The sequence below is a fragment of the Otolemur garnettii genome, unplaced genomic scaffold, assembly GCF_000181295.1.
Source record: "Otolemur garnettii isolate 467f Iridium unplaced genomic scaffold, OtoGar3 scaffold00063, whole genome shotgun sequence".
NCBI lineage: Eukaryota > Metazoa > Chordata > Mammalia > Primates > Galagidae > Otolemur > Otolemur garnettii.
In genome coordinates, this window is record NW_003852458.1 from 8,159,415 (window position 1) to 8,181,741 (window position 22,327).

The following is a 22,327-nucleotide window of genomic DNA, read 5'->3' on the forward strand; positions in this document are numbered from 1 at the left end:
TTTTTCCTTCTGATATTTATGAGGAAATAGTATAGATTATAGAATACTGCTATATTCATATAAAATATCTCTATACGCTGCTTTATGCAGGTAGGTATGAGTCCAGATAGTTATGACCTGTAATTAGTTGAAATCTGGAATGCCTTCTTTTGTTTCTCTGATTACTCATTTGTTACGGAGACTAACTTAAAATCAGCTAGGAGTTTTGTTCATTCCTGAAATAACATTTTAAAATGAACGCCTTATTATCATATAAATGAATGGAGCTATTTCCTTACCCTAGGAGGAGATGTAATATGTTAAAATACACGTGCCCTGCAGATGGGAAGAGGTTTCTTCAGGAATTTAAATTGTGTGAAGGCACGCACACTCTTACTTAAAAAAAAAAAAAAAAAAAAAGATGAATCCATTATAATGACACTATAAAGTTTTACAACTTTTTTTAATCTTTAGTTCGGATTTTAGGAAATAAGAGTAGAAAGAAGTGAATAATGAATACATGTTCATGTCCGTTACCCTCCAGACAAGAAGCCAAACTTTGAGCAAAGGGAAGAACAGACAGACTTTCTTAAGAATTAGCCGTGAGGCGCTGCCTGGAGAACCCCTTTACTTTCTCCTTCAGCCTTTCAGAATATTCGTGGTGGAGTTGCCTAAAGCGAATATAACGGGGCCCAAGGCCCCAAGCCCAGTCTACTCGCTGTGTCACCGCGGAGAAGTTCCCGGGAAGGTCTCAGCAGCTAGACGGAGAGACCGCCCACTGTCACCCACTCTCCCTAGTACCCTAGTCTCCGCGCGCCACTTCTCTCCAAGCCCGCAAGGCACCTGCGCCGAGAGACTTTGCAGTCGCTGTCTCCTTGTCTTCTCTCTCTCTGCCTCTCCCTTTTTGCCTGGGGTGCCCTACCAAGCACAAGTCGCAGCCGGGCATTGCCAACTCACTCCTTTTATGGTGAGAGCATGGATTCTTCGTTGTTTCCCCGCCCAAGCCTGGTACCCACACACCCATCCACCCACCCCGTCCGCTGTGCGCATGTAGGTCTGGCCCAGGGGCACACGCGCACCCTTGCCTCCCTCCAGGCCGCTCCCAGGTAGAGTCCCAAAGCAGCTCCCTCCTTTCCCAGGACCCTGTCATTGCGGCCCACTCAGATCGGCTGGCAATAAGGAGAAAGGGTGGCTGGTTTCAGTGCTGGCCCCAGTGGATGCCGAGCTCAGGGGTAGCTGAGAAAGTGCCCAGGAAATCACCACGGTTCCCAGTGCCTCCGCTGGCTGCTCCTTCTCCGCACCTCGGAGGGCGGGAAAGCCACGGGAGCCTCCCCTGGCAGCGCGGGTCACGCCTCCACCCCCGCGGCACTTCGCCGGCGCGGGGAGGGAGGACAGGCTCCGCCCCCTTCCATTCTGGCCAATGGGCGTCGGGGCCGCGAGCTCCGTGACTCCGCCCCCACCAGCGAAACTTGGAGGAGGAGAAAAGTTTGTACAGAGGGTGGAAGGGCGGGTGGGGAGCTCGAAATCCGGCAGCAAGAGAGGAAGATGAACAACCTCAGGTCAGAGCCCCAGGCCGTGTGGACCCCGAACCGCCCCCAGGGCTCCAGGAGCGGTCTCAGCGGCAGCCGCCAACTCCGATAGCCTCCAGTGCTGCCCGCGGCCGGGAGGAGGGCGGCGGGAGCCAGGAACCCAGGCTCCGTGCCACCTGCGCGCGCGGCCGCACACCTGGACGCTGTCCTCCCGCGGACTAGACCTGCAGGACTCGTTTTTGAAGGAAGGACAAAAAAATTAAACAAGAAATCCAAGACCTGTCTTCCCTGACCCATCCATCCCACTGCCCTTGTTTTCCAAGAGTTTGAAAGCTGACCACTCTGACCGCAGTTCTGAAATATTGGCAGCCACTGAGACCTGACTTCGAGAAGCCAAAGACTTGGCAAGTTCCAGACTGAGCGGGACGAGAGTGAAGGCAAGTTAGAAGAGGGTCCAGGAAGTCTGAGGCCTCAGCCTGGGGGCTTCTGAGGCTGCCGCCGCTACAGCTGCTACAGGTGAGTTGGGGTTGGGTTTATCTGGTAGAGAGCTCGGAGATCGGGCGCTCGTCTCGAGGAGCCAAGGAAGGGAGAGTGCACTTTTCAAATTGTCCTCCATAACTTGCTTTCAGTGAGAATTTTATTGACTCAGAATCTGTCGGGAATAACACTTTTAAGCTACTTTTCCCTTGAGATGGGTCTTGTTCATCTTGGCAGTGGAATGAGTTGAGTGGGGGAGGGTAGGGAAGGCAGAATCAGCTTATAAATATTAATGTCAGCAGAGCGATGCTGCTGGCAGGGCGCGCTGGGAACCTAGAGATTGCAGTAGCCGCAGCTGGTAAGTGGCTAAAATCCAGAAGTATAATCAAGTTGCTCCTCTTGTCTCAACAGCATATCGTTTCTCGAGCGGGGGTCTAGCACCTTGCAAGTGGTCATTTCTGCTCACAGCGCCCTTGTCTCTCCTCTCCCCTGGAACGCCACGGCTGTGCACCGCCGGCCACTATCATGTCCACTCCCGAGGTCAATACGTCTGCCTCCTTAATTCCCAGCCAGCTGAACAGCCCTGTGACCATCCCGGCAGTGATGTTCATCTTCGGGGTGGTGGGCAACCTGGTGGCCATCGTAGTACTGTGCAAGTCGCGTAAGGAGCAGAAGGAGACCACCTTCTACACGCTGGTATGCGGGCTGGCGGTCACCGACCTGCTGGGCACACTGTTGGTGAGCCCAGTGACCATCGCCACGTACATGAAGGGCCAGTGGCCCGGGGGACAGGCGCTGTGCGAGTACAGCACCTTTATCCTGCTGTTCTTCGGCCTGTCCGGCCTCAGCATCATCTGTGCCATGAGCATCGAGCGCTACCTGGCCATCAACCACGCCTACTTCTACAGCCACTACGTGGACAAGCGGCTGGCGGGCCTCACGCTCTTCGCGGTGTATGTGTCCAACGTGCTCTTCTGCGCGCTGCCCAACATGGGCCTCGGCAGCTCCCGGCTGCAGTACCCGGACACCTGGTGCTTCATCGACTGGACCACCAACGTGACGGCGCACGCCGCCTTCTCCTACATGTACGCAGGCTTCAGCTCCTTCCTGATTCTCGCCACAGTGCTCTGCAACGTGCTGGTGTGCGGCGCGCTGCTCCGCATGCACCGCCAATTCATGCGCCGCACCTCGCTGGGCACTGAGCAGCACCACTCGGCCGCCGCGGCGGTGACCTCGGTCGTCTGCCGGGGCAACCCCGCCGCCTCCCCTGTTCTGCCGCGCCTCTGCGACTTTCGCCGCCGCCGGAGCTTCCGGCGCATAGCTGGCGCTGAGATCCAGATGGTCATCTTGCTCATCGCCACCTCCCTGGTGGTGCTCATCTGCTCCATCCCGCTCGTGGTGAGTGACACGCGCTGGCCGCGTTCGGCACTTCTCCCGCATCCGCCTTCCCGCTGCGGCTCCCGCTCCTCTCTGTCCCCTCTGATTCTCTGGCGGTGAACATGTGTTCCCCAGGCCGGGCTGGGATCTCACACGTGGCTTCTCAGGGCAGGCCTGACCCTAATGGGACTGAACAGGTGCTTTCCCCCCACCTCCCCAAGTCTCTTTCCCCGAAAGCCTGGGTTCCTTTTTCTCACGGGGCTGCCCTTACCCCTTCTGCCTGACACTGGCTTTGGGGCTTCCGGGAACACCCCGCCCGCCCCTCGCGGCTAGAAGTACAGGGAGCCCCCGGTAGTGTGACTGAGCCTGGTCCTCTGTACTGCGCGCTGGGAACCGCAGAGCCTGAAACTGATGATCTCCGCGTGGAAACGATTCCTTAAGAGAGCAGGGGCTTTGGTGTTTTGATTTATGCAGGATTTAGGGTACCCCTCCCCATAGATTATGGCAAATTTTAGGACTGGAAGGGATACCAGGTACTTTTACTAGTCTAACTCACAATGACTTGCTTAATCCAACAGAAATTTTCCCGTCAAGCTAGGTTTCCTGCTCTTCCCATTGTGTGTCCTGGGAGAACAAATTAAGGCGCACGACAGGGGTCTTTCCTACACAGGGCATGGCCAGACGCAAGTTCCTTCATTCTGTCTAGAGGCCAGGAAAGCAATATTGGGGGGGGGGGGGCTGATTATGGAGTCATGTCAATGGGGTATTGAATTTGAATTCTCAACAACCATAAGAGGTACAATACTGAAGTTCACAGATAGAAGTCTTGTTGATTGTCAAGCCAGAGCCTCTGCAGCTCTTAATGGACCTTAGGACATCTGACTCCAACCCTGATCAGTAATGTCACATCATGTCTCCCTTCCAGAACGCTTCTAATTTCCGTCTTTGTACAGTGTGGGCTTGAGTTTTGGTGCATTTTACTTTAAAGACAGCATCTTTAAAATTGCCTTTGGATTAACTTTTAAAATTTTACTAACAGAAAGGTTGAAACTGTGCCTAGTTCTAAACCTTGCCTGTGGTTAACATGGAATGTCCCAGATGCAGATAGTCAGAACATACTCTTGAAAGTAACTAGTTCTGAGTTCATCTCTCAAAACACTGCATTCCTGTAAATTCTAGACAACTAGAAAGAGATGACTTCTCTTTCTGATGCTAATTGAGAGTAAGAAAAAATACATCTAATGAGCTATTATTCTTTCCTTTCCCTTATTAATACTATCCAGGGATAGTTGGTATAAAAATATTGTATCTCTGATAAAAGTGACTGTAAATGGAAGGAACTTAGAGGTGGCTGAGTGCCAGCATACAGTAGCTTCTTGCCAATTTGTATAAACAGAAGTAAATATAATTTGCTGGAAGAGCCTTTAAGTCATTCCAGGACCCAGTATAATTTACTAAGTTAAGTCACTCTCGAGCCACATAAATATATTTTACTGTCTATAACGGCAACACAGAATGAAGTGAGATGTTGAAAGAAGAAGCTCAGCTTCTGCCGGGCCCCAGTTCCCTGGCCTCTGCCTTGTGTTTTACAGAACAGTAAATGACAAAGTAAATGGTTTTTATTTACAGAAGACCCATTTTAAGGAACTGAGGAATTAGAGCTAGGAGGCTAGCAACATGCACATACCTTATAAACATGTTTTAGTTAAAGGTAAGGTGTGAAACTATGGATTCCAACACAGCCACAGAAGAAGGATTTTCCTCCAGCATCCAAAGAGGCACCCAAGCCTTAACTCATCGTATGGGCTAGAGTGGCAGACCTGGCCCGAAGGTTCAGGGCTATTTACCACAAAGCCTTTGAAATTATTTGAGGACCTAGAGGCAAGAAATTATAGGAGCAATATTTGTGTTTTGCAAATGAACCACATTTTAACTAACAAGATACACTTTCCACTCTGTTAAAGCCAGTAGCCTGTAGTTGACAGTAAGTAATCTCAGCCTGAAAACTGAAACTAGCTCAGTCCAACAGTAGTCACATTAATCAAACCCTGACATACCTTTATGTGAGACATAAGGAATCATAACAGTAGCAGTGACATCAGTTTTTAGCCTTTAGTTTTGGCTACTAAAATAATTTCAGAATCAGTTGAATTTTAAATTAGTGATAAGTAATAGGGTTATTATACTACCCACCCACAATTCACCAGTTAATTTAAGATTCAAAAGAGAAGCTTATCCAGCAAGACAGTCTTCCTTGGCTTACCTTTACACCTTTCTCTTTTATGTTTCTCATATTGATACTGTACTTTAAGATAAATGCTTCTGAGCTCTCTGACATTTAAAGCAGTTGGACCTGTCTTCAGATCCACAGAAACTAACGAAGCATCTGAGTTTAACTTTATCAAATCAAGTGCATCTATAATCCCTTTTGAGGAAAATCACACAAACCCTTGGACTCGCTTATGCTTTGGAAAGACTAACAGCAAATATGGTTTGCCTGGAATGTTTGGAATCTTCACACAATACGTAAGGAAAATAAGCAGGCACTGAAAATCAGCCAAGTTTTTGTCTTCTGGACACCAGGAAAGAACAAGCTACAGTGCCTCTTATAAAGTAGTTGATGCTGAGTTTGGCATAAAAGGAGAATTTTAACTTGTTATGCAAAATATACATGTCTCATAAATAGAACTACACTCAGAAAGGAGATTTGAGAAAGTTTGGAAAGTTAGTTGTGCATACAAGGAACTGTGCTAAACTTGCAAAATTTTTTGAAGTGGGTCATAATCAATGAACAGAGAAGGTTAAGTACAACATCCAGGAACATCACATGACAAGATTTAGTGGGTAGGAGACTGTTTTAATTTTGTCTATGCTTCTATACACAGTCTCAGGTTTTTATAAATATAGGAGAAGCTGAAGAAATGAAGGAGTCTATACTTAAATAAAAGGGATTGTGTTCTTTAGAAATAAGCAAGACGGCCCTCTCAAGTCCTGGTGTTAAGTGCTGTAGCTGGATCAGTTTCTGGTGCCTAATTTTGCCGTTGTTAATGGATGCGAAGATAATGATTATAATCAAATCTTTTGCCTTGGGCCAAATTAGTTACCCTATAGGATTTAGAAAGACATCTCCCCCATCCATAGGCAAGCTGAGGCTATATTAATTGTTTATTTCTTTTATTTTCTATTCTTCTTCTTTCTTTGAAGTAAATATTCATCTTTGTCAGGGGTAGAATGGCCAGTGTGATTAGTCTTCTGCCTTGGTTGAGTAACACTTATGTCTTTAGGAAAATAGTTTCCTGTGAATGCACATTGATTACTTATTATAAACTAGTTGTCTCTCCCAGGGGTATCTAACCTGAGGCCTTTAAGGTGGGCTGCATGCTGGGATTACTAAGTATGCAGGGATTACTAAGCATCCTTTGTTATGGCCTCTAAAGCAGGCTGCATGCTGGGATTACTAATGTATGCAGAGATTACTAAGCATCTTTTGTTATGGGATGCATATTTACCGTGTGGCCCAAGACAACAGTTTTTCTTCCAATGTGTGGCCAAAAAGAAAAAAAGGCTGGACACCCCTGCAAACCTTCACCAGCATTGGATGAGCAGAAATTTATAAAGGCAGATGAAAACTATGTAAATAGATGCACTTTTGTTTACTGTAGGCAAACTGGAAGTGGGATTATGAAACAACTGATGCAATGTCAGATAAGTAAAAAATCACTTCTCTAGCTACAAGAGTTAATGCCATAAATTTGGGTACAATTATAGCACTCTCTAAAGGATTTAACTATTTTTTTCAAATAAATTTGGCTAAGTTAGAAAAAAATAACAATGCCTAGAAGCAGGTTCTAGTCACAACATAAAATTATAGACCCAGTAGGAGTACCTTGAAGACTGCTGAGTAACACATAAAAATAAGGTATTTCCACATCCATCATCTCAAGAGAATCTTGCAAAAGCTCTAGGAAGAGCCGGGTACAGTGGCTCATGCCTATAATCCTAGCACTCTAGGAGGCTGAAGCAAGAGGACTGCTCAAGGTCAGGACTTCCAGACCTGCCTGAGCAAAAGCCTGACCTTGTCTCTACCAAAAATAGAAAAACAAATAGCCAGGTGTGGTGGTATGGGTGTGAACCTGCAGTCCCAGCTCCTCGGAAGCCTGAAGCAAGAAAGAGGATCACTTGAGCCCAGGAGTCTGAGGTTGTAGTGAGGAGGGCTGATGTCACTGCTCTCTAGCCAGGGTAACGGAGCAAGACCTGTCTCAATAATAATAATAATAATAATAATAGGAGGAAAGTAAAGCAGAAAAGTAATTTTGCTCTTTCTGCACATTAGTTTCCCCAGCTATAGATAAAGAATATAAGATCATTCTGCAGCTTCTGGGGAGCTATAGGTGAGTCCTAGCCTAATGCTCTTTTCTCTATGCTTTGTTGAACTGTTAAGCTTAGGTTTTATTGAATATCTGTGAACGAGATTTTTTTTTCCCTCAGAGCTGAAGTGATCCCTCAGTCTCCTATTAGAATATTCACAATGAGAGTTTAAAAAATTTTTCAACTCACTGTGTCTATTCTAAGGGATGGGGAAGGGGAGGAGGGAGTTTGTATGCTCCCACTTAATGGGCACAACGTAAGGGTATATGACACACCTCGGGATACAACCACAACAGGGACTCTGCCTAACAAATGCAAACCTTGTAACCTAATTGTTTGTGCCCTTACATTTATCTGAAAAAGAAAAGAAAAGAAATTTTCAATGTAGAGATTGACCTGTAGAGATTAAGCAACTTGCCTACAGTAAACCAGCAGATAGTGACCCCAAAGGAATGAACTCTTATATCACTACCCAACTGAGAACTCCTTCTACTATTCTTTACTTAAAAAAAAAAAAAAGTGGTAAGAACTTCTAGTAATAGCTGTGTCAATTTTGCATTCTTCACAAAACAGTGAGATAACTGAGCACACACAGATAATTCCTTTTATGTGCTTAGAACAGAACAAGTAGCGCGCACACACACAAATCCAATTACAGATCTTGGCATTTATTGGAAAGCATCACTATTTTGACAGTCATTACTAAGTATCTTGTCACTGTTTCAACAGTCTCAGCAAATAGGTTGTTACTAAGTAGGAAGTACATGTTTCTGATACCATATCATTGACTCACTCCCCAAAGTTACCTCTACGCTACAGTTTTCCAATTATTGATACACAGTGGCCAAGCTTCCACAAAGTAATGAGAGCCAATACTCATATTATATAGTAGGCACTGTACTGAACACGTTAATAATTTGTAAAAATTCTAAGGAGCAGAGCTGGGATTTGGACAGAGGTTTCTTTGATGCTAAAGCTTGGGCATTTACCTATAACATACACCCTCGTTAACAGCTTTCTTGTCGCCACGCCTTCTTGTGACATTACTGCATTTTCTCCAAGTTATGTTTCAATGTTCCTAATCTCTAATCAACCTCCGAAAGGTATAGAATATTGTAATATATATCAATATTAACAACAAACCACTTGCACAAATCAGCAGCTACTGAGAAAAAGGCTAGCTTTTAAAACTGGAAGAAAGAAGAGACATTGTTTATATTCAGTGTGTTTTTGAGATTTTTCCTTCTGATTCAGAGATTCTGTCTTTATCAGACGTACAGTCTTCAACACTGAAAACTTCCTGAACTTGTTTCTGTGTGTAATGTTTAGGGCCGTTGGACGAGAATTCCAGAAAAGAGCTTTCACTTCCTGGCATGACTTTAAAGCATTTAATAGTCCCATCGGAATCTTGAGTTTTTCTGGACAGAGCAAATCAAGTAGCCTTTAAAATGAAGCAGAGGTTGCTATACGTCTTCAAACATTGCAAAATAAGCAGCTGGGCATGATGGCTTTTATCTGTCATCCTACCACTCTGGGAGGCAGAAGGAAAGGGATTCCTTGAGACCAGGAGTTCAAGACCAGCCTGAGCAACAAACAGAGTGAGACTCCCATCTCCATAAAAATAGACCCCAAAATAGCAGGGTGTGATGGTGCACACCTGTAGTCCCAGCTACTGAGGCAAGAACATCACTGGGGACCAGGAGTTTGAGTTGTCGTAAGCTATGATGACACCACCTCCCTCTAGCCTGAGCAATAGAGTGAGGCCTGTCCTAAAAGCCAAAACAAACAATGTGAGTTACAAAGTGAAGGTAGTTTTTATTTGTGTCTCGCTTTTTTCTCTACTTAAATAAAAATCTCCATTGAGAATGTAGCGCAAAGTATAACTCATACTGATTCTTTTCAAATAACTAATTAGCCAACTTTTGAGAATGTATTTCCTTGAATTTGGAATTTTGCTATCTATACTTTTTGCTACTCTGTGAACTGCCCTTTACCAAAAAGCTATTAAATGACCGGGTTAAGTGGCATATGTACTTGTAAGCGTTTCCCTGTGGAACTCCAATAGAGCATACTTTTAATACAGTTTCTTTTCATTCCTTTCTATAGAAGTCAAACTTCACTGCCATCGTGGATAAAGTGATGATTCTTTACCTGCTTCTCATCACCTTTGATTGTGAAAACCCATTATTTATTTTTTTTAACAACACACTGACTTTTCTACAAGGCCACAGAAATGTAGAAATAAAAGGCTAATTCTTAATATATTCGTTTCATAACTACAAATTTTATTCCATTTTAATTGTTCACAATTTCCTTCCTTTCGTAGTAACCATGTTTCTTTTGAGATCATGGTGTGAGAAGCAGGCAGTAACAAAATATCTCAGTGTTAAAAATCTCAGAAATGCAATATTCAGACTTAACCAAGATTCGGTTCTGAGAGTTAGAGATGCCTGTACAAAATGCTTCTTAGGTCCCTCACAGGAGTGAGAATGTGAGAGATTTGTGGAAGCTAAATGTTAAAAACAATTGATGTCATGGAGACCTAGAGTAGAATGATGGTTACCAGAGGGAGTGGGGAGTAAAGTAGGGATGATTGATGGGTACAGGAATATAGTTAGAATGAACAATATTTGACAGCACAGCAAAGTGACTATAATCAACAATAAGTTAGAGTACACTTTAAAATAACTAAAATTGGTGTTGGAATGTTCCTAACAAAGAAATGTGAAATGCCTGAGGTGATGGATACCCCATTTACCTTGATTTGATTCTTCCACATTTGTATGCCTATATCAAAACATCACATGTACCCTATAAAGATGCAATTATTTTCTACACATAATAATTTAAAAATTTTTTAAATAAAATAGTTTGGGGTTGGGGGAAGCTTCGTAGAGAAGTACTTGAGTACCAAAAACTCTCAAGTGGAGCACCACTGCCACCTAGTGGCATAAAGTCTCAAGTTCACACAAACCTCTGCATAGGTCATTTCCTGAGAGAGAGGACGAACGGGAATTGATTCTAACATATTTAAATCCAATCATTTCTTCTACCCTAAGAAATACAATATGTGATGGAAGCAAAACATATAACTCAAAAGTTTTACCAATAATTAACTAGTCAGGAAATAATTCTTAAATATAAATTCAGCCTGGTCAAACAGAAAAAGCAACGTAAAGATCACTGGAATCTGGAGCCCAGACCAGCTTTGGGGGACCGAAGTAGGGACCTTGATAGGTTCCTCAAAACTTTTGGGCCTCAGTAAGAAACACTTCATCTGAGAATATGGCCATAGACTCAAGGGAACTTCCCAGTTCACAGGCAGAAAGGAAGAGACTAAGTTGCCAGTTTTTGTAAACATTTAAAAAGAAAATGCTGTGTCTTGCTATTATCGTTTATCCCAGCCTAGTTTCCAAAACTGATTTAAGACTTCATATATTGCTATTCATTCTAGTTCATTATTTAGATGTCTCTCAGAGATCAAGATACACATTTCATCTTAGTTAAAGTCATCTGACCATTTATTTTATGAGATTTACAAGCCCATTATTCCTTCTCAAAACATTCAGGGGCAAGTATGTTTCAGAATTCACAATTTCTTGGCTTTTAGAAAAGTAATCATTAATACTGTAAAGCATATAATATCATCATCAGAACTGGGACAGTACTCCTGGAGCAAAACAAGGAAATATTCACTCTCTGTGGAATAAATATGCTATAAATAGCATCACAGTCTAATTCAGTTCAGGTTAACAAAAACTTAGGTCAGTCTTTGTAAATAAATAAGTTCCAAAAACAAAATGAGAGAATAACAGCGAAACAATAACAAATGAAACAACAAAAATCTTTTGATAGAGGATCATGGGCCTATAGCTCATTAAGATCTAAATTAAGGATGAGATAGAAATACAGTTATATCTCACGGATCCAGCATCATCCTGAATAGGTTTCATAGGAGTTGAATTTTTCAGATTCATTAAATTTTTTCTTTAAACATTTTAAATTTTCTTCTTTAATCCAAATTGTTATAAATCTCTTAAAATATCCCTACTGAAATATGGTCACATCTGATGAGTGCCAAAACAAAGCACTTAACTGGTCAATAAGTCACCTTTTCCTGTTGGAATTGCCACTTACCATCCTCAACTAAACTATTCCTACCCTTTCTTGGTGATTCATACACCATGAGTCATTCACTATGACACTGTGAGGTAGTGATGTCCTCGAGGCTTGTTAGAGATATTATTTGGTCCTAGTTACATGGCCCCACTGATGCTTCAGTGAGTTCTTGCTTACTCCTTTTTATGGTTTCTGTGCATCTTCCTTGGCTGCGAGACTCAACCTCTTCTCCATAACCTAAAACAATTACTAAAGGCAAGTGATAATTTACCAAATAATTACCAAAGACAGATGGCAGTCATCTTACAGATGAGATTTTTATATAAATGATCCTAGTAGCATCAGAAAGTCTAGGCAAAAAATCAGAACTTTAAGAGTAAATTTGAGAGTGTGTATTTAACAAGTGTATTTTCCTTTAAAGAATAAAATGATGATCTTCCTTAAGTTTACACAACTTCATGCTGTCTTTGCTGAATCATTTGAAGTTCCCAGACATTGAATATCATTTCATTCTTTCATGACTTTCCACATGGCCCGACCTCTATTAGAAATCTTATGTCCTTCTTTCTATATTTAGCAAACTCTCACTCATCCACCAAACTCCTACTCACCCATTATCATCATTACAACTGGGTAACCGAGTCATAGAGAAAATTTTAAAAATTGTATTTATTTGCTATGATCGGAAATCCTGATGTTGGTTTAAAAGTGTCTAGCATGTTTTGTCTAGACTTGGAATAAAGGAATCTTGGCTTTTCTGTTATCGTTAGATAGTTAGTTGACTTACTAAGTTAGTTTCGTTTAAATTATATAAAATGGAAGCTGAAATAAAGGTAATCAGTGGCTTCTGTAGGAAAAAAGAACATTTCATTAAAATTGCAAAACTTCAAAGCACTTACAGAAATGAAGTAAACAAACAGCTTTTCAAGGAGACTATGTGCATGTTACTTCCGCTCAGATTGTATTTTTGTAACCATCTTTGCTCATGACTTTGACCATGACTTTGCTCATGGGGCAAGCTCATTTGAAATCTTATGTCCTTCCTTGACCATCTTTGATCTAGGGAAGATATTCAAAACACGGTGGCTCACGCCTGTAATCCCAGCACTGTGGGAGGTTGAGAAGGGAGAATCGCTTGAGCTTGGGAGTTCCAGACTTGCCTGAATGAGAGTGAGATCCCAACTCCTAAAAAAAATGGAAAAACCCAGTCGGGTGACGTAGTGAGCACCTATAATCCCAGTGACTTCTGGAAACTCAGGCAGAGGTTGCCCACAGCCTGAGTCTGAGGTTGCAGTGAGCTATGATGCCATTGCATTCTGCTCAGAGCATAGGGTAGGACTCTGTCTCAACAACAACAAAAACATAAATAAAAATAAAAATAATATTTTAAATATTTAAAATCATAATAGCTCAAAACATGTAACTGTATTTTCACAATCACTGGGTTTTCTGAGGCTGATTATTTAGGCTGCTCTTTTCTTGAACCTTATCACAAGAGAGGGTAGCTACCTAGTGTTGCTAAAGTAGACATAGAATTGAAATGTTTTCCCAACTTATTAATGATAAAATCTAAACGTGTGTATCTCATTTATGCAGGTGCGAGTGTTCATCAACCAGTTATATCAGCCAAGCTTGGAGCGAGAAGTCAGTAAAAACCCAGACTTGCAGGCCATCCGAATCGCTTCTGTGAACCCCATCCTGGACCCCTGGATATACATCCTCCTGCGGAAGACAGTGCTGAGTAAAGCAATCGAGAAGATCAAATGCCTCTTCTGTCGCATTGGCGGGTCCCGCCGAGAACGTTCAGGACAGCCCTGCTCAGACAGTCGAAGGACATCTTCTGCCATGTCTGGCCACTCGCGCTCCTTCCTCTCCCGGGAGCTGAAGGAGATCAGCAGCACGTCTCAGACCCTCCTGCCAGACCTGTCACTGCCTGACCTCAGTGAAAACGGCCTTGGAGGCAGGAATTTTCTTCCAGGCGTTCCTGGCACGGGCCTGACCCAGACAGATACCACCTCACTGAGGACTTTGCGAATATCAGAGACCTCAGACTCCTCACAGGGGCAGGACTCTGAGAGTGTTTTGCTAGTGGATGAGGTTAACGGGAGCAGCGGGGCTGGGCCTGCCCTGAAAGGGAGCTCCCTGCACGTCACTTTTCCCTGTGAAACACTGAACTTGTCTGAAAAATGTATATAGTAGCAAAGGGAAGAAATACAGCACTGTCTGGGAAGCTGTGCAATAGACAAAGAAAGGAAGCATTTGGCTGGGCTCAGAAGGGCTATGTCCATTCCACAACTCACATTAGAGGCTTTTGAGCACTTTTCAGACAATCAAGTTGATTCACACGGGTCCCAAGGATTGAAGCACTTTGGCTGAGACCGCACATTGACACGGGATTGTGGTCACAACTTGCTCGCTAGAAAGATCGACTTTTTCTACTGGATAGGAGGATGGAAGGAGCTTGGCTGTTTTCATAACATCTGGACTTTATCCCTGGCACCCAGCCGAAGCCCAGTTACTGGAAGGGCTCTAATTCCAATGAACTATGAGGACTACCTTATAGATGATTTAAGTGTCTCACTAAAGCATGAAATGTGAATTTTTATTGTTGTAAATATGATTTAAGGTATTTAAAGTATTTTCTTCTCTGTGAGAAGGTTTGTGGTTAATACAAGGTATAATACAATGATGGTAACCCCTCTCCTCCCAGTATAACCAGCTGAAGTTGCAGATGTTAGATATTTTTCATAAACAATTTCAGGCCAAGGTGTTGAACATTCACAATAAGACTAGTATCTATAAAATAGATATAAATTTTTTAAATGAAGAGTTTAATATTATCAAAGGAAAAAAATGCTATTTAAGATGTGAAAATTATAGACCAAACTATTAAAGTTCTTTCCAAGCAATGTATAAAACACATAGTGAAAATGTTTTAGTGGTAATATACTTATTTATCCAGGAAACTGTGATTTCAGGAGAACCTAACATGCTAGTAAACATTTTCAACTTTCCCCCCCACTAATTGGTACTTTTTGAAACAACAGAAACTTTTTTTTAAGTCTTTCATAAATAACCCATAATTGAAGTGTGTAAGATAAAAGTCTAAACAGCTTGTTTTCCCTCCAAACATGTGCATGGATGACCTAGAAGATCCTTTAACATCTAAGAGTAAGTCACAGTGCACAAGAAAGACCTTCATTTTGAGATGTGGAAGGATCTCAAATGTGATTAAATCAGCCTTTCATGTACGTCACGGGTGCGGGATTTGGGCACCTAAAGGTCACGTCCTAACAGTTTTGTGTAAAACCCAGTGATACTGTACACATATGTGAAGGAACTTTCTCAAAGAAATATTAAGCATGTTTTGTTGCTCAAAGTGTTTTTGTGAATTGCTTGGTTGTAAGTAAATTCTGAGCCTGATATTGATATGGTTTTAAGCAGTTGTACCAACTGAAATTATTTTGGAGATTATAATAAATGAATACATTCAGTCTGAGTTCCACGTCCTCAGTTTGAGAAAAAGTGTGTGGTTTTTGTTTGTTGCCAGTCATCATCTATACCCTTTCAAGTTGAAATTTTAGAAATTTACTTTGGAACTTTAAAGGTAAAGAAAAATTGCAGAAATAGTATAAAATCTTGGATCCACTCAGTGGAGAATAGTGTTTGCTCAAAGTCTCAGTTTCTTTGGGTGGTGAAGCCACTATCATGCTTAGCTCACTACATATAAAAGACCCAAATACTTATTACCAAAACAATTAGCATAAATGCTCATTTTAAACGTCTATTCTTGAATATTTAAATGCTAATTTTTGTTTGTATTTTAATTGGCTTATATGCCAGCATTAGATGGCTAAGGCTGCTGTAGCAATATATAGTAGGCTCGGCAAGAAAGCTCACGCCTAGCACCCTAGGAGGCTGAGTCAGAAGAATTGTTTGAGCTCAGGAGTTTGCAATCAGCCTGAGCAAGACTGAGATCTTATCTCTACTAAAAATGAAAAAATAAGCTGAAAAAAAAAAAAAAAAGCAGCTGGATATTGTCGTGGGTACCTATAGGCCCAGCTACTTGGGAGGCTGAGGCAAGAGGATCACTTGAGCCCAGAAGCTTGAGGTTGCAGTGAGCTACGATGACACCACTGCACTCTTTTGGGGTGACAGAAAAAGACCCTATCTCAAAAAACCAAAACAATGACAACAGCAAAAAACCACAGCAGCAGCTGGGTGACCTAAACAACAAAAACTTACTTTCTCAATGTTGTGGAGGCTGGAGGCCCAAGACCGAGGTGACATCAGGGTTAGTGTCTGTTGAGACCTTCCTCCTTGGCTTATAGACGGTGTCCTCACATGGACTTTTCTCTAGATGTGCATCTCCCTGGTATTTCTCTCTCCTCATTAGGACACCAGTCATATTGAAGTAGGCTCCTTATAACCTCATTTAACCTTAATTGCCTCCTTAAAGGAGGTAATTCTTTCGATAAATGAATGTGGGGGGCATATGTCTGTTTCATTTTTGAATCTGGCTTATCTTAAAATAGCAGCCAAGGAAAAAAGAATTTCAGCATTGTGTTTCAGTCATCTATTCCATATTTATTTGTAAGACTTAACAGCTATGCAATGCAAAGATTTTTTTCTTTCTTCTTGCAAGACACTTGTGCTAGACAACTTAGAGAGTTTCAAATTTTCTATGCAGGAAAGTCCTGATTGTCTAATTGGCCAGTATTCAACCCCACCTAGTATTTTAACAACTTCTTGCACCTCAGACAACCTAATCAACCAGGTCACATATGTTGGAAAAGATAGGGAGGTAAGTAGTTTTATTAAAGTGGGACTTTGACCAGGAGGCCATTGAATACAAGAATCCTTTTCCAACTCACAGCCAGCCTTCTCTACAAGCTTTATCTTAGAGCCACAAACACAAAGGTCCCCAGCACAGTAATATTTACTGTTAGCTGTACCGTCTGGCCTCAAATGCTAATGCAGATTTTCTGTATTACATACAACATTCATCTTTCCTAAACTATGGACACTAGTTTCAGAACAAAGCCATGATGTTTGCTTTCTTCCACCACTCCCCACACCTTACATCCTCCTCACATCACACTAAGCCGAGTTTATCATGATTGCCCCCAGAGAAATGGAACCAGAGGAAAAACAGAACCGAAGAGAACGTTCAATCCCATTGCTTCATGTGGAGCCTCCCTGAGCCACAGCTGCTTCTTTAGCCCCAGACTGAAAGTATCTCGGGGGGAAGGAAGAGAGGAAGATAGCCCGGCTTCTGGTCCTTACATCACGTATATCAATATCCACAGCTCAACCATTCACGCATTCGTTACCTTTCCAGACCATCCACCCCATTTCCCACCATTGAAGAAGAGAGAAAACACCAAATATACCTCAATCCTAAGAACTTTTAACCACAGCAACTCCACACACTAAAATCTGAACTCTTAGCAAAGTATGTCTCCTTCTTGAGAAAAGGTGAAACAGGATTTAACACAAAGAAGCAGCAAAGAGAATTCCAAGACCAAGGAGGAAAGAGAGCTCAAGGCAACAGCTCTGCAGAAAATTTCACAAAAGTCCAATGAAACCAGCCTAGGGCAGGAGAGGAGGATTAACAGATTATGCGATGTTTGGTAATACTGAGTAGAGTATTATGGTTCTATTAGATAGCCAGGAGAAAATTAGTATTAGTAATATGGAAAACTGAAGAATAACAACAAAAAAAGAGCAATTACTTAATCCATTAATAACAGAGGTACAAGAAAGGCAAAATAAACAATATATGAGCTGAACTCGATTATTTGAAATAATCAGTCATATTAAATATCAAACATAGATTGACACCAAAATTATAAATAATGATACTAGGAATGAAGGCAGAAATAGTACAAATACTTATGGAATGTAAGAGAGCATTTACCATAATTATGTATGGCAAGAAATCAATAGTTAATGTTTAAAAAAATTTTTTTTAATGAAGAAAGAGCAGTGAAACCACATACCCTTAGACTCCAGTCATATTTGCAAAAATTCTGAAATCTGAAGATACTAAGTATACTCAGAAAATTTCATGTACTGTTTGGTAGGATTGTAAAACTAATACCACTATTTGAAAAATGAACTTACCATTATCAACGACACTTCAGGACTAGAGTTCACCATCAATAAGAACACCAAGTACAGAAATTGAAACAAATATGTCTCAGTGCATGATTTTGTAAAAATACAACAAAACAAATCACCTCATTGGTGATGTTTAGAGGATGCTGGGGAACCAACTCGCTCATATTTTCAAAAGTAATGGAGAAAAAAATAAGCTTTACCGTACAAACTACCTTTTATTATATAAATTGTTTTCCCGCATAAGAAAATAGTTGATGCATGATTTGAGAGAAAGTATTAAGAGAGAGGCAAAAGAAACAATATATGAGCTGAACTCGATTATTTGAAATAATCAGTCATATTAAATATCAGACATACATTAAAACAAAAATTATAAATAATGATACTAAGAATGGAGGCAGAAATAGTACATATACTTATTTCTCTCTTTGTTTTGAGAGAAAGTTTTTCTTTAAAGATTTTTTTTCACCACAAGGCTAACAGAATGACCACCATGTTGCAGCCTCTCATGAAATAATGGCCCTAGGCGATGGTAGTCAGTAGCCCCTGACACTGCAGAGAGAAAGAGGGAGCCAGAAATACGGAACTCAGTGAAAGTACCCAAAGCCACCCACGAAGGACTTTTGTCAAAAAATTGAATGAATTTGATAAATTGTGTATAAGTACTAATTTATAGAGAACATGGATACAGAGGAGCATTGATGACATCAGATGTATTGCAACAACCAAGATAGCAAATGTGAAAAATTCTAAAGGACACATGATCCAGTTTTAAAAATAATAATTTGAAAAACAAAAAGAGGAAGGAGAATCCATAGAGTATAAAGGACAAAGAAACATATTAACAAATGCACTATTTGGACCTGATTTAATCAAACCACACTAATACCCAATGTGGCATAATGAGTAACAGCTACATTATGACCATTTTTTAAATTATTTTTTATTAAATCATAACTTTTTACATTGATGCATTTATAGGGTTCAGGGTACTGCTTTGGTATACAATGTGAAATTCTTAGATTGAACTAAGTAACACATCCATCACAATTATACTCATTTCTTAATAGTTTTGAAATGTACCATTGCATCATGCACATTAGGTGAGGTCCCCCCAAATATCCTTCCTCCTCCCATGTCCCCCCTCCCCTCCCCTCTCTCGCCTCTTCCCTTCTACTTTATGGACTATAGTTATGGTTTGCCATTCATATGCAGGTGTAGGTGATCATATATTGATTTCACAGTAGTATTGAGTACATTGGATACTTTTTCCCCCCATTCTTGGGATACTTTACTAAGAAGAATATCTTCCAGCTCCATTCAGGTAAACATAAAAGATGTGAAGTCTCCATCTTTTATGGCTGCATAGTATTCCACAGTGTACATAAACCATAATTTGTCAATCCATTCATGGGTCAATGGGCATTTGGGCTGTTTCCATGTTTTGGCTATTATGAATTGGGCTGCAATAAACATTCTGGTGCAAATGTCTTTGTTGTAAAATAATTTTGATTCCTAATAGAGGAATTGCAGAATCGAACGGTAGGTCTACTTTTATTTCCTTCAGTGTTCTCCAAACTTCTTTCCAAAAAGGTCATATTACCTTGCATTCCCACCAGCAGTGTAGAAGCATTCCCTTCTCTCCCCATCCATGCCAACATCTGTAGTTTTGGGATTTTGTGATGTGGGTTAATCTTACTGGAGTTAGATGATATCTCAAAGTGGTTTTGATTTGCATTTCTCTGATGATTAAGGATGATGACCATTTTTTCATGTGTTTGTAGGCCATGCACCTGTCTTCATCCGAAAAGTTTGTTTCATTGTCTAGCCCACATAGAAATGGGGTTATTTATTCTTTTGTTATTGATTAGTTGGAGTTGTCTGTAGATTCTAGTTAACAGACTTTTGTCAGAAGCATAACTTGCAAAAATTTGCTCCCATTCTGAAGGTTGTCTGTTTGCTTTACTTACTGTGCTCTTGGCTATGTGAAAGCTTTTAGTCTGATCAGATCCCAGTATTGTATTTTTGGTGTTGCTTCAATTGCCCACGGGGCCCTCCTCATAAAATATTCTCCCAGGCCAATTTCTTCAAGTGTTTTCCCTGCACTCTCTTCTAGTATTTTTTTAGTTTCATGTCTTAAGTTTAATCTTTTATCCATTGAGAATCAATTTTTGTTAATGGTGAAAGGTGGGGGTCCAGTTTGAATCTTCTACAAGTTGCCAGCCAGTTCACCCAGCACCATTTGTTAAATAGGGAGTCTTTACCCTACTGAGTATTTTTGATAGGCTTGTTGAAGATAAAATGGCAATAAGTAGTTGGTTCTCTATTCTGTTCCATAAATCTACTGCTCTGTTTTTGTGCCAGTACCATGCTGTTTTGATCACTATAGATTTGTAGTATAGGCTGAAGTCTGGTAATGTGATACCTCCTGAATTGTTCTTATTTCTGAGTAATGTATTTGCTATTTGAGATTTTTTCTGATTCCATATAAAGTGAAGTACTATTTTTTCAAGATCTTTAAAGTATGACAATGGTGCTTTAATAGGGATTGCATTAAATCTGTAGATTGCTTTGGGTAGTATGAACATTTTAACAATGTTGATTCTTCTCAGCCATGAGCATATGTTTTTCTATTTGTTAATGTCTTCAGCTAATTTTTTCAGAGTTTCATAGTTCTCCTTATAGAGATCTTTCATGTCTTTTGTTAGGTAAACTCCCAAATATTTCATCTTCTTTGGCAAAAGGGAGTCCTGGATTGTTTTTTCAGCTTGACTATTATTGGCTTATATAAAAGCTACTGACTTGTAAGTATTGATTTTGTATCCTGAGATGCTGCTATATCCCTTGATCACTTCTAAGGGTTTTGAGGTTGAGTCCCTGGAATTTTCCAGGTACCGGATCATATCATCAGCAAAGAGTGAGAGTTTGATCTCCTCTGACTCTATTTGGATACCCTTGATTTTACTGGAGTTACTTGCCTGACTGTGATGGCTAAGACTTCGATTACTATGTTGAATAGCAGTGGAGACAGTGGGCATCCTTGCCTCATTCCTGATCTGAGTGGAAATGTTTTCAATTTTACACCATTCAATATGATATTGGCTATGGAGTTGCTGTAGATGGCCTCTATTAGTTTAAGAAATGTCCCTTCTATGCCCATTTTCTTAAGAATTCTGATCATGAAAGGATGCTGGATATTATCAAAGGGTTTTTCTGTGTCAATTGAGAGAATCATATGATCTTTGCTTTTTATTTTATTGACATGATGTATTATGTTTATAGATTTGTGTTATATTGAACCAACCCTATAACCCTGGAATAAAACCAACTTGATCATGGTGTATAATTTTTTTGATGTTGTTGAATTCTGTTTGCTAAGATCTTATCGAATATTTTTGCATCAATATTCATTAATGATATTATTCTATAATTTTCTTTCTTTGTTGGATCCTTTCCTGCTTTGAGGATCAGGGTGATATTTGCTTCATAGAATGTGTTGGGAAGTATTCCTTCTTTTTCTATGCTTTGGAAAACGTTGTATAATATAGGTACTAGTTCCTCTTGAAAGGTTTAATAGAATTCAGATGTAAAACCATCTATCCTGGACTTTTCATTTTAGGGAGATTTTGTATTATTGATGCTATTTCAGTGGTTGATATAGGTCTATTCAACATTTCTAATCCTTTCTGGTTGAGTCTAGGAAGGCAGCATGCTTCCAGGTATTGGTCCATTTCCTTCAGATTTTCATATTTCTGGGAATAGAGATTTTTGTAGTAATAGTTGAGGATTTTTTGAATTTCTGAAGTGTCTGTTGTTATTTCTCCTTTATAGTTTCTGATAGACAATATTAGAGAGTTTACTTTTCTATTTCTGGTTAGGTTGGCCAAAGGTTTATCAATTATAAAGATAAACCACAATTATCAAAGATTATCAAAAGTTAATCTTTTCAAAAAAACAACTTTTTGTTTCATTGATCTTCTGAATGATTCTTTTGTTTTTAATTTCATTTAATTCTGCCCTAATTTTGGTTATTTCTTTTCTTCTGCTGGGTTTGGGGTTGCAATGTTCTTCCTTTTCCAGTTGCTTGAGATGATCTATTAAGTTGTTGGCTTCTTCTCCTTCTGTTTTCTTGATGAAGGCCTCCAATGCTATAAATTTTCCTCATAGGACTGCCTTTGCAGTATCCCACAGGTTTTGATAATTTGTGTCTTCGTTATCATTTTGCTCCAAAAATTTGGTGATTTCCTTCTTAATTTCTTCTTTGACCCAGCTATCATTTACATTATGACTATTTTTAAAACTGAATTTGTGGGCGGTGCCTGTGGCTCAGTGGGTAGGGCGCTGACCCCATATAC

At 40.7% G+C, this 22,327-nt stretch overlaps 1 protein-coding gene across 1 annotated transcript; it reads left to right on the forward strand.

Moving 5' to 3' along the window:
• Positions 1 to 1,504: 1,504 nt before the first annotated feature.
• PTGER4 (prostaglandin E receptor 4) lies at positions 1,505 to 15,342 on the forward strand. The gene is made up of 3 exons (XM_003792951.3): positions 1,505 to 2,024; positions 2,397 to 3,383; positions 13,446 to 15,342. Exons 2-3 carry the CDS (start codon positions 2,511 to 2,513, stop codon positions 14,043 to 14,045), a joined length of 1,473 nt encoding a protein of 490 aa, XP_003792999.1. The 5' UTR covers positions 1,505 to 2,024; positions 2,397 to 2,510; the 3' UTR covers positions 14,046 to 15,342.
• Positions 15,343 to 22,327: the final 6,985 nt, after the last annotated feature.

Excerpts from the sequence above, each read along its gene's own strand:
- PTGER4 (XM_003792951.3), top strand. The coding sequence starts at position 2,511 with ATGTCCACTCCCGAGGTCAATACGTCTGCCTCCTTAATTCCCAGCCAG. Across the intron at positions 3,384-13,445 it reads TCTGCTCCATCCCGCTCGTG|GTGCGAGTGTTCATCAACCA; the intron begins GTGAGTGACACG and ends TCATTTATGCAG.